Source organism: Dermacentor silvarum, chromosome 1, assembly GCF_013339745.2.
Source record: "Dermacentor silvarum isolate Dsil-2018 chromosome 1, BIME_Dsil_1.4, whole genome shotgun sequence".
Lineage (NCBI taxonomy): Eukaryota > Metazoa > Arthropoda > Arachnida > Ixodida > Ixodidae > Dermacentor > Dermacentor silvarum.
In genome coordinates this window covers 224595028-224610375 of record NC_051154.1, presented here as the reverse complement: position 1 = coordinate 224610375, position 15348 = coordinate 224595028, and the positions used below count along the sequence as shown (strand labels likewise).

Genomic DNA, 15348 nt, shown 5'->3' with positions numbered 1-15348 from the left:
TTGACATGGGGATTTCAAATGTGCAAGGGGTTTCCCAATGCAAAAAAGTAGTGATCAAGATATTAAGAAATGCCTGTTTTTTGTGTGAGCTAGTTGGGAGGTGCGCTTTCTTTGAAATGCTGGTTATGAAGGGGCTATGAAGACTGATTTGGGCGAAAGTTATAGCATGCCAAAGTTTTAAGCATGAAATGCTTTTAGCTCCCGTTGTTAGTGACCTTCAAGAGACCTTTAGCGGAAATCTAGAGCCTTTATTCAGTCACTTGAAGACGAGAATGGGCTCGAGGATGAAACGAGAACATCTGGGCATCGTTGCGAGAGCAAAATGAGATCATCCGTGCAACCAGTCAAAACTTAAGAAAATGCGGTCTTTGGCCCCCAGCCCCCTTGTTCAGGACTGCAATATATACTCTAGTTGCTGCCCAAACAAGTTACAAAAGAAATATTGCATCCAAATTCTTCCTAATGTTTGCTCACAATGTCACTCAAGCTGTAACTTCTTGTACGCTGAACTTTTAAATTGCAATTTTTAGTAGCGACGTTCAAAAGGCAGATACAGTGCACCATACACTTGATTGTCATCTTTTGGCACTGAGACAGGGTTGCCTGTGCTCTTTTCAACTCCAGCAGTCTGCGAGTTCTGCAGTGCGGGTTTACGCCGCCTGCTTTAAGAAATGGAGCCAAGCAGCGTGTTCAGGCTGCCAGTGTCCGGCACGCAGGGGATGGTTGTTTGGCCGAGACGAGACTTGCAGCAAGGTTCAGTTAAAAATGGGTTCATTTCGGCTCAGTAAAGGCTCATTCACACTAGGCCAACACGACATCGATTTTGGTCTGCCGACTGTTGGAGACAGCGTTTTCCTTCCTGTAAACTGTTGGCCACAGTGTTTTCCATCCTGTAAACTGCTGTCACCAACAGTTGGCAGAACAAATCGGTGTCGTGTCGGCCTAGTGTGAATGAGCCTTAAGGTAGGTCACCACCTTCGAGAAAAAATTTGACAATTGTAGTCCAAAAGCTAAAATTATATTTTTGGCTTGTAAAGCTTAGGAAGTTTGAAATGTTAGAATGATGAAATTGCTAAAAATGTAAACAAAAAAATTTATATATTGTGAGACGACGCCCGGGACGAAGGCAGAGTTCTTGTATTGTCACACAGCGCGAGACAGCCCAAGAATACCAACCCGACAAAACGATGATGATTATGAGGATGGGTATATACACATGAAGACGATGATGAACTGCGCACTTAGCGCTCACAATATATCAAAATGTGCCAAAATATGCATGTTGCGCCGACAGTCATAACTACAAAATGGTTTGTGCGATTCAAATGCGACTTGGCAGGTACGTAATGAGGACACAAACCTGTGCATCTAACCACCACAATCACATCACTAAGCTAAGGTGCATTATCATAAAAAGACTGATAAAGATGATATCCGGCAGGTGTTTCACACAATGGGCCATATCATAAAAAGTTACTGCTCGTTTTCAGTCATTCTGCTTGAATGCACAGTTCCATATATAAAGAAATAGGACACAAAATTGTATGCAAAAATATTCATTAGAAGGAAAGTTATCACTGTTTGCATAACTGTAGGATGCAAAAACTTTTTAAAGAAAAATGGCTTTAAAGATTTGAACTGAATGTCAATATAATAAAAAAACATTCAATATGTCTAAAATCCACCAGGCTCATAGCTTGGGCCCTCTTTGCAAGCGGCACAATCTTCTTTTGAGCAAGCTGAAGTACACATTTTTTTCTGGCCCATTTTGCGTCCCCAGCTGACTTGCTTGCGGCCTTCCGCACATGATGAGTCACTGCGTTGACACTTCTTTTTCGTCCTGTACTTTGCCATATTTCATGGAGTACTTTAAGTTTCTCCTTGAAGGGCTAGAACTAAATCCGCAAGCTCGAAATGGCATACAAAAAAGCACAGTTGGCACAGATAACGCAAACGCAAACTAACGTGAATCAATGCAAACGCGCGCAATGTAAACAGTGTCGTAGCAGCCCGCAGCTCTCTTGTGGAACTTTTTAAATAAATCGAAAACATCATGTCCCCCAACATGCTTCCAAAAGCATTAGAACATACCTAAACAAATTAGCATTACGTAATATATATATGAAGAGACATTTATGACAAGATGGCAGATCGTGAGGAATCTGAAACCTTCAGTTTCAGTTTTGGATACATCTAGGAGGGGTTGGAAAAATGGTCATAACTTTTGAAAGGCCTAAGATAACTACATAATTCTTTTTGCTAAATATTCTTGAATAGACGGGGAGCTTGAATATGCCAAATCCCCCCCAATTTTATTTATTTTTTTCACAAAATGCATTTTTGAAAGTGGTGACCTACCTTAAGATTTCAGGCTTGTGTCGTGGCATCCATCTGCTTTGCCGGTAGCTATTTCATGCTTGCGTCAACTTTCGATTACGGGAGAGCCAACAATTTCAGAGTAGGAACTTGTAGTAACACACAGGACAAATTGTTACTGTTTGAAAATTCTGTAATAGTATTTGTTAATATTTTATGCCTACTTCATTCTCTCATTGTCTGCCTTTCTGACAAAAAAAATTGGGTGGGCTGTATCAGGGACGCAGCCATAATGGGCTAAACGAAACAACTTGTGCATGCTTGAGACGGCTTATGGGCACTATAGGGTACAGAAATGTGGTAACCAACGACACAATTCACATTTAATAACACATTAGAACGCTTGCACGCATAACTGATATTACAGCTTGTTGGGGACCCGCAGGGGCACCTTGAGTCATCAAGGTGTTGGTGTGTGGCGTCACCACGGACCCCGAGCCCCCATACCAACGCTGTTATTCGTACCGTGGCTATAGGTTGTAAGGTGAAGGGTTAGAAACCACAAACGGTGGCAGTCGGGATCTTGGTCAAGCCCCGGCCGGTGGGCTCTTGCCTGGCTATCAGGCTGGAAGCTCCGGGACCCTGCTGAGAGTACGAGGGTGAACCTCAGTCGACATATCAGGAACCCTCAGTCTATACATGACGTATGGCATTTTCAAACCCAAAGAAAAATGATCGGTCTCTGAAAAGAGGCCGCACCGAAGTCCTAAGCAAAGAAAAAGTTTTCGAAACCTTTCCAAAGTTCCTAGTTATTCACTCAGATAATGACAAAGAACCCATTACATCGAAATCGGTCTTTAAAATCGCGAAGTCTCTAGAAAGATCAATTGGCAAGGAGTACTAGGCAAAAAATCTCGCGTCTGGTGACCTATTGATCGAAGTCCAAACAAAAGCGTAAAGCGAAGAACTTCAGAAACAAAAAGAAATTGCCGAGCAGAGCATGACAATCACACCACACCGTACTCTTAATTGCATACAAGGGGTGATCTCCGAAAAGCAATTGACGAACGAAACAGACGCAGACATCCTAGCAAATCTCCGAAGCCAAGGTGTCAGCGCTGTTCGAAGAATCACCATCCGAAGAGCAAATGAAGAGATCAAAACTAAGCACATAGTGATCACGTTCAACCGCAGCAGTCTACCAGAAAGAGTAAATGTGGCATACATCAGTTGTCCCGTGCGAGCATATGTCCCTAATCCGAGAAGATGTTTCAAATGTCAGCGGTACGGGCATGGCTCACAGTCCCGCCGAGGAAAAGTTACATGTGCAAATAGCGCAGAACATGATCATCCATCTGAGAACTGCAACAAAACAGTCATGAAATGTCCCAACTGTAGCGGTACCCACGTGGCGTACTCGCGATCCTGCGAAACTTTCAAAAAAGAGGAGGAAATCATTCAGCTTAAAGTAAAAGAAAATCTAACTTTTCCGGAAGCGCGCCGGAAACATGCACTGTTTTCAGGCGCACGCTATGTGGACGCAGCTCGTCGGAGGGCGGAGCGGCGTCTAGTGTCTACAGGCTGTCAGTACAGCTTTGCTGATCTGGCCTTGCCTCTTGCCCCCCGCGAGCAGCCACCGGCCGCTCAAAAGGCCCCTGCTGTCGAAGCGAGGGCCCCAAAGCCGACCAAGGTGCCCCAAGTGGGTTCTATTGTAGAGTCCACTGCGGCACCTGCTGTCCCTGCGGTACGTGCCCCTACGGACAGTGTACCGCGAAAGAGCGCGGCACCTTCAGGCACCCAGCTTGAACGAGTGCCTTTTGTGTCCAGGCTTTCTTAGGAAGCAATGGACACAACACCCAGTACATCGGGGACGCCTACCCCGAAACACCCTCCTTTGCCCACTGGCAGAGGGAAGGCAGGTCGCCAGCCAGTCGCTGCCCCTGGGAAGGGCACGTGACTAAATATTTCCTACAGTAAAGACAGATTTTCCGTCACCTATCCCACGTTTCTAACATATCAGGAAGTATTATGATACTAACAGCTACTCGATAAAATGGTCTTTATTGTTCACTGGAACTGTCCTGGACTAATACGTAACTTAGGTGACGTAAAAGATATTTTAAATCGGTTCTGTCCCCTAGCCGTGTGCGTTCAGGAGACAAATTTAGGCCTGAAAAACACGAACTTTTTGAAACAATACAAAGTGGTCCGCCGAGACCGTAGCACCACTGGTCGCGTTTCAGATGGCATGGCCATTATTATGCACTGTAGCACTACTGTGCAAGAAATCCGGTTAAATACGTGCCTTGAAGAAGTAGCCGTTAGTGTAGTATCATTTAAAACATTAACTATCCGCTCCATATACATCCCTCCTCATACGCAGGTATCAGTTAGAGACTTGGAGGAACTCTTTGAACAACTTCCAGAACCTTTTATATTGGTGGGCGATTTTAATGCGCACAGTCCCTTTTGGGGAAATCCGACAACAGACGGTAGAGGACTAACTATAGAAGATTTTATTCTAACAAATAACATCGGCATTCTTAACACAAATAACCCAACGTACTGCATACCAAGCACAGGAAGAATGAGTTGGCTTGATTTAGCTCTGTGTTCTCCTGATCTGTACGTCCACCTAAATTGGGAAGTACATGACAATCCATATGGAAGTGATCATCTCCCATGCCTTATACACCTCACACAACCAACTCCAACACCTACTAAACCACGGCGGTGGAAACTACACCTAGCAAACTGGACACTCTACACGACACATGCTGCATTAGAAAAAGAATACGACGAAAGCTTTAGCGTAGAGGAAATAAATGAAAGATTTACTGTCTGCCTTCTTCAAGCGGCATCTGTGTCAATACCCCAAACATCAGGTTTGGCACGAGAAAACCGAAAATCGTGGTGGACAGAAGAGTGTCGTACTGCAAAAAAGAAGCAAAATAAAGCTTGGGGCACCTTCAGGAGGTACCCAACATATGCCAACCTAATAAACTTCAAACAAGCCCGAGCTCAAGCACGTTACATCCGTAGAAGGGCAGAAAAAACCTCCTGGCAAAACTTTGTATCCCCTATCAATAGCTCGACATCAACCAAAAAAGTCTGGGAGGGTGTACGGAAAATGAACGGCGATTACACAGCCTACACAATCCCTCTGTTAACTCCTCCTGGTATTCAAACTACACTTCAAGAGCAGGCGGACATTTTAGGGGAACATTTTGCCCAAGTGTCAAGCTCATCAAACTACAATACGACTTTCCTTTCTTACAAAAGCACAACAGAAAAACAGAAGCTACCTACCAGAGGTGGTACGAAGGAAGAGTATAATAGTCTATTTAGTACAGACGAACTACGTAACACACTTGCTACACGCAAGCAAACAGCACCAGGCCTAGATAACATTCATTACGCAATGCTTCAACACTTATCTGAAGACGCAACAACTGCTTTACTCAAGTTCTTTAACAAAGTGTGGGTTACGGGCACAATACCGCAAGCATGGTAGAAGGCTGTAATCATCCCTTTCTTGAAAACAGGAAAACCACATACTCTACCTAATAGCTACCGTCCAATAGCCCTGACAAGCTGTCTGGCCAAGTCATTTGAAAGTATAGTAAATGTCAGACTAATGTTCACCCTAGAGCACCGTAACCTACTAGATACTAACAAGTGTGGCTTTCGAAAGATACGATCAACATTAGACCATTTAGTCCGGCTAGAAAACACAATACGAGAAGCATTTATACATAAACAACAGTGTCTAGCAGTCTTCTTCGATCTAGAAAAAGCCTACGACACTACCTGGAAGTTCGGAATTCTACGCGACTTGGTGGATATGGGGAATAAAAGGTAGAATGTTGAATAGCTTAGCTGACTTTCTCTCAAACCGCACCTTTCAGATACGCATTGGCACAACCCTCTCGCGCATTTTTATAGAAGAAAATGGTGTACCACAGGGTTGCATCCTAAGTACAACCCTCTTTAGAGTTAAAATGAATTCAATCGCAAAGATAATACCCAGCTCCATCGAACATTCTATATACGTGGATGACCTAGAAATAGCTTGCCGCTCTTCCAACATTAACACCTGCGAACGGCAGAGACAGCTAACTATAAACAGACTGTGTGAATGGGCAGACAAAAATGGGTTCCGATTTTCAAACAAGAAAACGTTGGCTGTGTTGTTCTCACGCAAACGAAGACTCCAGCCAGACCCCAATCTACACCTCAATAAACATGTACTGCCCGTGAAAAAGGAACACAAATTCCTAGGTTTGGTGTTTGATAACTCACTAACTTTCATCCCCCATATAAACTCATTAAAAACAAAAGCAAATAAGGCACTTAACATACTAAAGATTTTATCTCGAAAACGCTGGGGCTCGGACAGAACATGCATCCTACACTTATACCGATCGTTAGTGCGTAGCATTCTTGACTATGGCTCAGTTGTGTACGGATCAGCAAGGCCGTCATATCTTAGAAAACCAGATCCCGTGCATAACCTTGCCCTCCGACTTGCCACAGGTGCGTATAGAACATCTCCAGTTGCTAGCCTATATGTAGAAGCTAATGAACCATCTCTAGATGACAGACGCTCTTTGCTTTTGCTTGCATATTCACTAAAAATCTGCACATTACCTTCACACTCGTGTTTTAACATTATTACGCAGTGCCAAACAAGAACCCTTTATACCAACAGACCCTCTACTATAAGACCGCTTTGCCTTAGATTTGAAGAAATATGCAGAAAATTAAATATCCCACAGGAATATTTGCATGTTTTAAAAAGACCCCAAGCACTACCTCCATGGAATAACCTGCATACCACCTGCGATTTTTCGTTAACAAGCTTCAAGAAGAGCGAAGTACCACGGGAGCACCTGATCCAAGACTTCTACGCCATCCAAGAAAAATACCGAGACTTCGCAGAGTTTTACACGGATGGATACAAAACATACGAACACGTTGGCTGCGGAGTTATTGGAATAGGGTGGGAAAAAAGTGTACGTCTACCAAGTCATGCCTCAATCTTCACTGCCGAACTTTTCGCACTCTACCTAGCGGTAACCAAAACAATAGAAGACAACAACCATAACACAGTTATTTACAGCGATTCTCTGAGCGCACTTCAATCTTTAGCATCCAAAAAACACAGTTTACCGATTATAGGAGACATACTAAAAGCTATAGTAGAAGCAACCAATCATGGGAGACATATAATATTCTGCTGGGTACCAAGCCATGTCGGGATAAGCGGAAATGAAAAGGCAGATAAGTGTGCAGCTATAGCAAAACATAATCCCATCGAACACTTAGAAATACTGTCAACTGACTGGATAGCAGAATTTAGGCGAGCACTGAATCAAAAATGGCAATTAAGGTGGGACGAAAGCATACATAACAAACTCCATGTCATCAAACCAACACTTGGTGAATGGCAATCTTGTAGACACCAAGAACGCTTCATGGAAGTAGTTTTATGCCGACTTCGAATCGGACATACACACCTGACCCACAACTTCCTTCTACATAAAGAACAACAACAACCAACTTGTGAGAACTGTGGAGAATATTCATCCGGAAATCATTTTCTCATCTCTTGTCCGAAACTAGAACGAGAACGGAAGCAGATCTTTCATCACATATATGAAAAAAAAACATACCTTTTCACCCTGCACTATTAATTGGGGACAAACCTGAAGTAGAACTAAAACATGTGATCACATTTCTAAAAGCTGCACAAATACTACAGAAACTATAAGACACGTGTGCTTTAATACCCCACGTAAATAACATAAACCTACTTAATAACATCCGAAGTTTGCGCTAACCGGAACCTTGTGTTTGGTGCAAGATAGCCACAGTTGCTTTTGTGCCAAAAAACCCGACACACACACACACACACACACAGCTTGTTAGGGATCCTATAGTCTAATTTTGCAATCATGCTTGCTCGCTTATTTGTGGTGTGCCTGTTTGTTTTCCGGAGGGTCTTTTCGCATTAGGGTAAAGAAATGATCCCCCCCTTCTGGTGCCACCTGAGACATCCCTGTGCCACTTAAGCCCGCCACACTTGGGGGCCTGCCAAACTTTGATCTCTTTCGCTTGCCTCAATCTTCTGCACTTGTTCTTGCTATGGAGAATTACACATTTCACTATGGTCAGAGGGGTCGGATATCCCTCTGTCTTGCTGCCCGAGTCCCTTCACATCATTTCTGGACCCTACGTGTTGAATGCGGGGGTGCCATAGCTGAGCAACCATCAAATTTTCACGACCAATTGCACACTTGTAAGCCTTCCAACTCCTCATGAGCACAGGTCTGAGTTTGATGGATTATACCTACTATGGCAGAGTGAGCTCTCTCAAATGCAACAACTCTCTCTCGGATCGTAGTGCCGAGCTTGCTATGCCTCCCGGAACGCTGAGCAAGAGGATAAATTTAGCTCCGATCGCGTCATGTGTGGCGTGACAATCTGTGCATGCAACACATGCATGATCGAGTAATGGCTTTTATTCTCCAGCAATGATACTAAAGTAAAGCACGTGGGTTTAACAGCTTGCAAAGATATTGCTACACGCGTGTTGTATTTGGTCTTTCATACATCATGCGTTAAACTATAATACTATAACGTGTTTTAGTTACATGCGGTTTTAGCAAGCAATCTCTGACTGATTTTAAAGATGTTCCATGTCAAAAAGAATTGTTGTGATATGATAAGTAGAAGCAAAGATATTGTCCCCTCAAAACCGTAGCACCATTAGAAATTGTGTTTTGAGAAAATAATTAAAAGCCCATCAAAACATGCTTATGGTGATTATGGCAAAGGCTTATATGACCAAGGATGATGCAGGGGTCCAGTCAAGCAAAAATAAATGCCCTACACCAACCTGGAGCTAACAAATGCGAGAAAATTATTGTCCGATTTTTGCCTACAAAAATCAGTGTCTTTTCTATACCTTTTGTGTCACACAGACGCATACCCATTCTGGAGGTATGGCCAAGTGGGGCCCAAAAGGGCCATACCTAGTGGCAGATACCCAATGAGCCAAGAATCGATCATTCAAATACAGTGTAGACCGCTTATAACGTAAGTCGCTGGAGTCGCGAATATCCGCACTATAAGCGGTACCCCGCTATAACCAAAACATCTATTTTATTCTGATAATGGACACTCCAGGCGTATTTCTGCCGTCGTCACCGTGCTCTAGGTTCTGTATTCGCTTACTAAATAAATTAACAAGCACGGTGTCACGCACGCACAAGCAAACATGAGCACATCTTTCTTGTTCACCGCAGAAACAAACTGTCAAAACGCTCGAGTGACGAAGCGCGGCGAGCGAATTGACCTTCGTGTTATCATGCCTCTCGCTTCAACGCGACCTATAAGCGGCGAAAACACGGCGCGCGGTGGACTTTCCCCGTCGCAGATTGCTTTCAAGATAGGGCCAAGGCAATCGTATCGCCGAAGTGGATCGTCGCAGATTACGTCCTGTTTTGGTCCACTGAGACCGTTCCGCTTTGCGGGTGAAAATCTTCTCCTTCTGTTTGCGCCTGTCCTGAACACAAGTTTCTGATTATCCGAACGCCCGTGATGCAGGGCGCGGCTGAAAACTGGGGGAGTGGCGCCACTGCGATCAGTAATAATGCATATTTTTAAAACCTTACAATAGATTACGTGCTTTACGCGGAACGCTTAAATGTGTCACCTAATGATCTGAAGGACCCACGCTAACTCTGTGTTTGTACAAAATCGTCAAAACTGTTTCAGGGTCTCTTTAAGGCCCACAGTTGAGAAGCTATGCATGCATGCTAATGTCTGAGATGATGAAAGGCATGCAGTATGTGGTTTGCTTTCCCTCTGGCAATGTATGCAATCAATGAAGTGGTGCTTTCGCTTGCTTTTTGCAGTTGCTGTGCCACTTCTGCTTTCAGAGAAGCAATTGCCAACTTTCACAGGGCATCATGCGACTAAGAAGCAACCTCTGTCAACTCAATTGCCTGCCAAGAAAGTCCTGAAGCCCCTGCAGGAACTTGTCAGGACAGCCAACAGTTGTATGTAGCACATCATACTTATTCCTTAACTTTACATCATAACATCATACTATTAATAGATCCATGTAACTTGAAGAATAACTGAGCATAAGCAATCATAAGCATAAGACTTAAAAAGCACCTTATCTTGTTTGACAATATTTCACTTACAAAACACGTTGAAAGCAATAGTTTTCCTAAAGGTGGTGTTTGGCCAGAAAGTGTAAACTGAGAAAAATCAAGTAAAAGGTTGCAGAACATGCTACTTTAATTTATGGTGAATAGTAATTTGTCAAAAGGCCTCTGCTGCTTAGGATGTGCCTTCTTCCTCAATACGACTCTGCATGGTGGCAATCGCTTGGGGTCTTTTTTTTTTTTTTTTTCAGCTTCAGATTTGTCAAGCTCTCTTGTCTTTGCTCGTGAAATGCATCTTGAGTCCAAAGATATTGAACGTGCTCATCACCTTGGTCGCTATTCACCTAACCGGCACCATCCCCTCATTATCAAATTCACGTCATGTAAAACGAAAGAATCAGTCCTGTCTAATGGCTGAAAACTGTAAGGCACAAATTATAGCGTGAGGGAAGATTTTTCACCTGCAGTTCGGAACGCCCGCAAACATCTTATTGCCTACGTTAAAAGTCAATCTATTCCTTTTTCTATGCGTTTCAAGACGCTCGTCATGGGTTCCCAGCGCTATAAATATGACGAATCGATGAATCAGTAAAAAAGATTCAATAGCAACCAGTGCGCAAAATACGTGCAGTTAATAACCGCCCTTCCGCCCCTAGGAAGAACCTTTCCTTATTTGTTGTTTACACTAATGCCCGCAGTTTCATTCCCAAACCTGACGCAATATCAAATCTCGCGATGTCATCTAACAGCAACTTGCTAGTTCTAGCGGTAACGTGACTCACAAGTGTAATTAGGGACGAAGAAGTAGTCCAAGACTTGCCAAACTTCGATGTTTATTGCTGTGACCGTCAAGGTGCATGCGGGGGTGGAGTTCTTATCGCTTGCAGTAATGAATTATCCTGTACGCCAATTACTATCTCTTCCAACTTAGAAATACTATGGCTTCTTATTCGCTCTTCCCCTCGATGTGTCATTCTAGGCGTGTGCTACAAGCCACCTACCAGTAATCCCAACTTCTCACCAGAACTTAACAGTACTTTATGCCAGATTACAGCAAGCCATCCTAACGCTCATATACTTCTGTATGGTGACTTCAACTTCCCCATTATTGATTGTGTAATAACCTGACTTCAGAAATAAACAACGCAGGAGCGAAAGACTTTGTCGACATCTGTTTGAATTTTAACTTATCGCAGCTTATCTCAGAACCGACACGCGTAACGTGCGACTTCCCATATCCCCCCAATTTTATTCATTTTTTCACAAAATGCGTTTTTGAAAGTGGTGACATACCTTAAGCTTTCAAGCCTGTGTCGTGGCACCCATCTGCTTTTCCGGTAGCTATTTCATGCTTGCGTCAACTTTCGATTACGGGAGAGCCAACAACTTTTTAGAGTAGGAACTTGTAGTAACACACAGGACAAATTGGTACTGTTTGAAAATTCTGTAATAGTATTTGTTGATATTTTATGCCTACTTCATTCTCTCATTGTCTGCCTTTCTGACAAAAAAAATTGGGTGGGCTGTATCAGGGACGCAGCCATAATGGGCTAAACGAAACAACTTGTGCATGCTTGAGACGGCTTATGGGCACTATAGGGTACAGAAATGTGGTAACCAACGACACAATTCACATTTAATAACACATTAGAACACTTGCACGCATAACTTATATTACAGCTTGTTGGGGGTCCTATGGTCTAATTTTGCAATCATGCTTGCTCGCTTATTTGTGGTGTGCCTGTTTGTTTTCCGGAGGGTCTTTTCGCATTAGGGTAAAGAAATGATCCCCCCCTTCTGGTGCCACCTGAGACATCCCTGTGCCACTTAAGCCCGCCACACTTGGGGGCCTGCCAAACTTTGATCTCTTTCGCTTGCCTCAATCTTCTGCACTTGTTCTTGCTATGGAGAATTACACATTTCACTATGGTCAGAGGGGTCGGATATCCCTTTGTCTTGCTGCCCGAGTCCCTTCACATCATTTCTGGACCCTACGTGTTGAATGCGGGGGTGCCATAGCTGAGCAACCATCAAACTTTCACGACCAATTGCACACTTGTAAGCCTTCCAACTCCTCATGAGCACAGGTCTGAGTTTGATGGATTATACCTACTATGGCAGAGTGAGCTCTCTCAAATGCAACAACTCTCTCTCGGATCGTAGTGCCGAGCTTGCTATGCCTCCCGGAACGCTGAGCAAGAGGATAAATTTAGCTCCGATCGCGTCATGTGTGGCGTGACAATCTGTGCATGCAACACATGCATGATCGAGTAATGGCTTTTATTCTCCAGCAATGATACTAAAGTAAAGCACGTGGGTTTAACAGCTTGCAAAGATATTGCTACACGCGTGTTGTATTTGGTCTTTCATACATCATGTGTTAAACTATAATACTATAACGTGTTTTAGTTACATGCGGTTTTAGCAAGCAATCTCTGACTGATTTTAAAGATGTTCCATGTCAAAAAGAATTGTTGTGATATGATAAGTAGAAGCAAAGATATTGTCTCCTCAACCCGTAGCACCATTAGAAATTGTGTTTTGAGAAAATAATTAAAAGCCCATCACAACATGCTTATGGTGATTATGGCAAAGGCTTATTTGACCAAGGATGATGCAGGGGTCTAGTCAAGCAAAAATAAATGCCCTACACCAACCTGGAGCTAACAAATGCGAGAAAATTATTGTCCGATTTTTGCCTACAAAAATCGGCGTCTTTTCTACACCTTTTGTGTCACACAGACGCATACGCATTCTGGAGGTATGGCCAAGTGGGGCCCAAAAGGGCCATACCTAGTGGCAGATACCCAATGAGCCAAGAATCGATCATTCAAATACAGTGTAGACCGCTTATAACGTAAGTCGCTGGAGTCGCGAATATCCGCACTATAAGCGGTACCCCGCTACGTATAACCAAAACATCTATTTTATTCTGATAATGGACACTCCAGGCGTATTTCTGCCGTCGTCACCGTGCTCTAGGTTCTGTATTCACTTACTAAATAAATTAACAAGCACGGTGTCACGCACGCACAAGCAAACATGAGCACATCTTACTTGTTCACCGCAGAAACAAACTGTCAAAACGCTCGAGTGACGAAGCGCGGCGAGCGAATTGACCTTCGTGTTATCATGCCTCTCGCTTCAACGCGACCTATAAGCGGCGAAAACACGGCGCGCGGCGGACTTTCCCCGTCACAGATTGCTTTCAAGATAGGGCCAAGGCAATCGTATCGCCGAAGTGGATCGTCACAGATTACGTCCTGTTTTGGTCCACTGAAACCGTTCCGCTTTGCTGGTGAAAATCCTCTCCTTCTGTTTGCGCCAGTCCTGAACACAAGTTTCTGATTATCCGAACGCCCGTGATGCGGCCCGATTTCTGTCCGTCTCCGCATACACGATCACTTTCCTTTTAAATGCGGCATCATGATGAACTCGGTACTTCGTGCTGATAGAGCAGACGCAGAGAATGTGAAGACAGACGGTAGACTATTGCCTAAGCACGTGTACTGCAGCACATGGAGGAAGCTACAGTAGCTAGGCTCGACGTGCGTGCGAGGTGGCCATTTTGAAATGCCCACGGCTATATGGTAATGCAGATTTAGGGTCGTACTCGATTCATAGTGCACCCAATTTTAGGACCTGTTTTATCGAAAAAAAAAGTATGTGTTAGATTCGAGTAAATATGGTATTTGTAGCTTGAGGTTAGCGTTTGCCATCTAGGTTGACTGCCGAACTTCCAGGCAGCTGCACCGTAACCGGTATTTCATGTCCCGCAACTGCTCTATAAGCGATACGCATATACATAGAGTGCTATGGGAAAATTAACGGGAGTCTGAAAAGACTGTATTATATCCTGTCCTGCACTATAAGCGGTTACGTTATAAGTGGTCTATGCTGTATTTAATAAGCTTAAGGAAGTCAAATAAGCTGTTAAAGTTATTGAGAAGTCTGTGTTATAACAGGCTGTGTTAAAATGGCATGTAGTGCCCCTAGTGCCACTCATTGTCCTTTTAATGATCTAATGTTACTTTACATGCTCCTTCTAATGGTGTATTTGGTTGGTTGCTCTGATACCCTTGGTCAGAGTCAATAGCTGCCTTGGTCACCTGTAATTCGAGTGGGAGACAGTTTGAGGAGCCCCTTTTTTTATGGTATTTGTTTTTTGTTTTTTTCTGCAGGGCTACCACTTCATGCAGATATGGAGCCACGAATGCTGGATTCATACCAAAGCAATTCTACAGGGCAATCACTCTGTTCAGATATGCACCCTACAGGCGTGGAGCTGCAACGGCTGGAATCTTTGCAAAGCAGGCCTACAGAGCGGTCACTCCAGCACGACACTCAGCCTGCAGGCATGGCACCGCAAATACTGGAATCGGGGCGAAGCAGGCCTGCAGGTCACTCATTCCACTCAGATATACAGCCGGCAGGCATGAAGCGTTGAGCTCTTTTTCATCGTGGTTTGGAAGTGCGCTGCCATATTCCATTATTCCACCAAAATTCACATTGGCCTGCTCTAAACTGCTCCAAAACACAATTTTACTTGCTCCAAAAAATTACTTTAAAATGACTTTGGGCAGTCCCACCCCTGTTACAAGTTACCCTCCTACCTAGCCATGCTTTCTCTCAACTCGTTTGCCAAGTAATCGGGGCTAAGCTCCACCTTCACTGGTTCTGCGTCATGATGTGATGTTGTGTCGTATACGTCCGGTTGTCTTGGAACCAACGCACGAAACCTATCAAACCGCTCCGCTTACCGGCTGGCCGTTGATCCCCCACCAGAGCTATCCGAACAGCGTGCCTTGCGAGTGTTCGGTTGTAGTGCTGAGCGTGTCTGGTATTATGGTTA

At 43.9% G+C, this 15348-nt stretch overlaps 1 protein-coding gene across 1 annotated transcript in view; it reads left to right on the top strand.

Moving 5' to 3' along the window:
* The window catches only part of LOC119436834 (uncharacterized), a 109927-nt gene that overhangs the window by 13280 nt on the left and 81299 nt on the right, over positions 1-15348 (top strand). Inside the window, exons 2-3 of the mRNA XM_049660007.1 lie at positions 10239-10382; positions 14678-14929. Coding sequence (XP_049515964.1) covers positions 10239-10382; positions 14678-14929 — 396 coding nt within the window. The remainder of the gene's footprint in view (positions 1-10238; positions 10383-14677; positions 14930-15348) is intronic.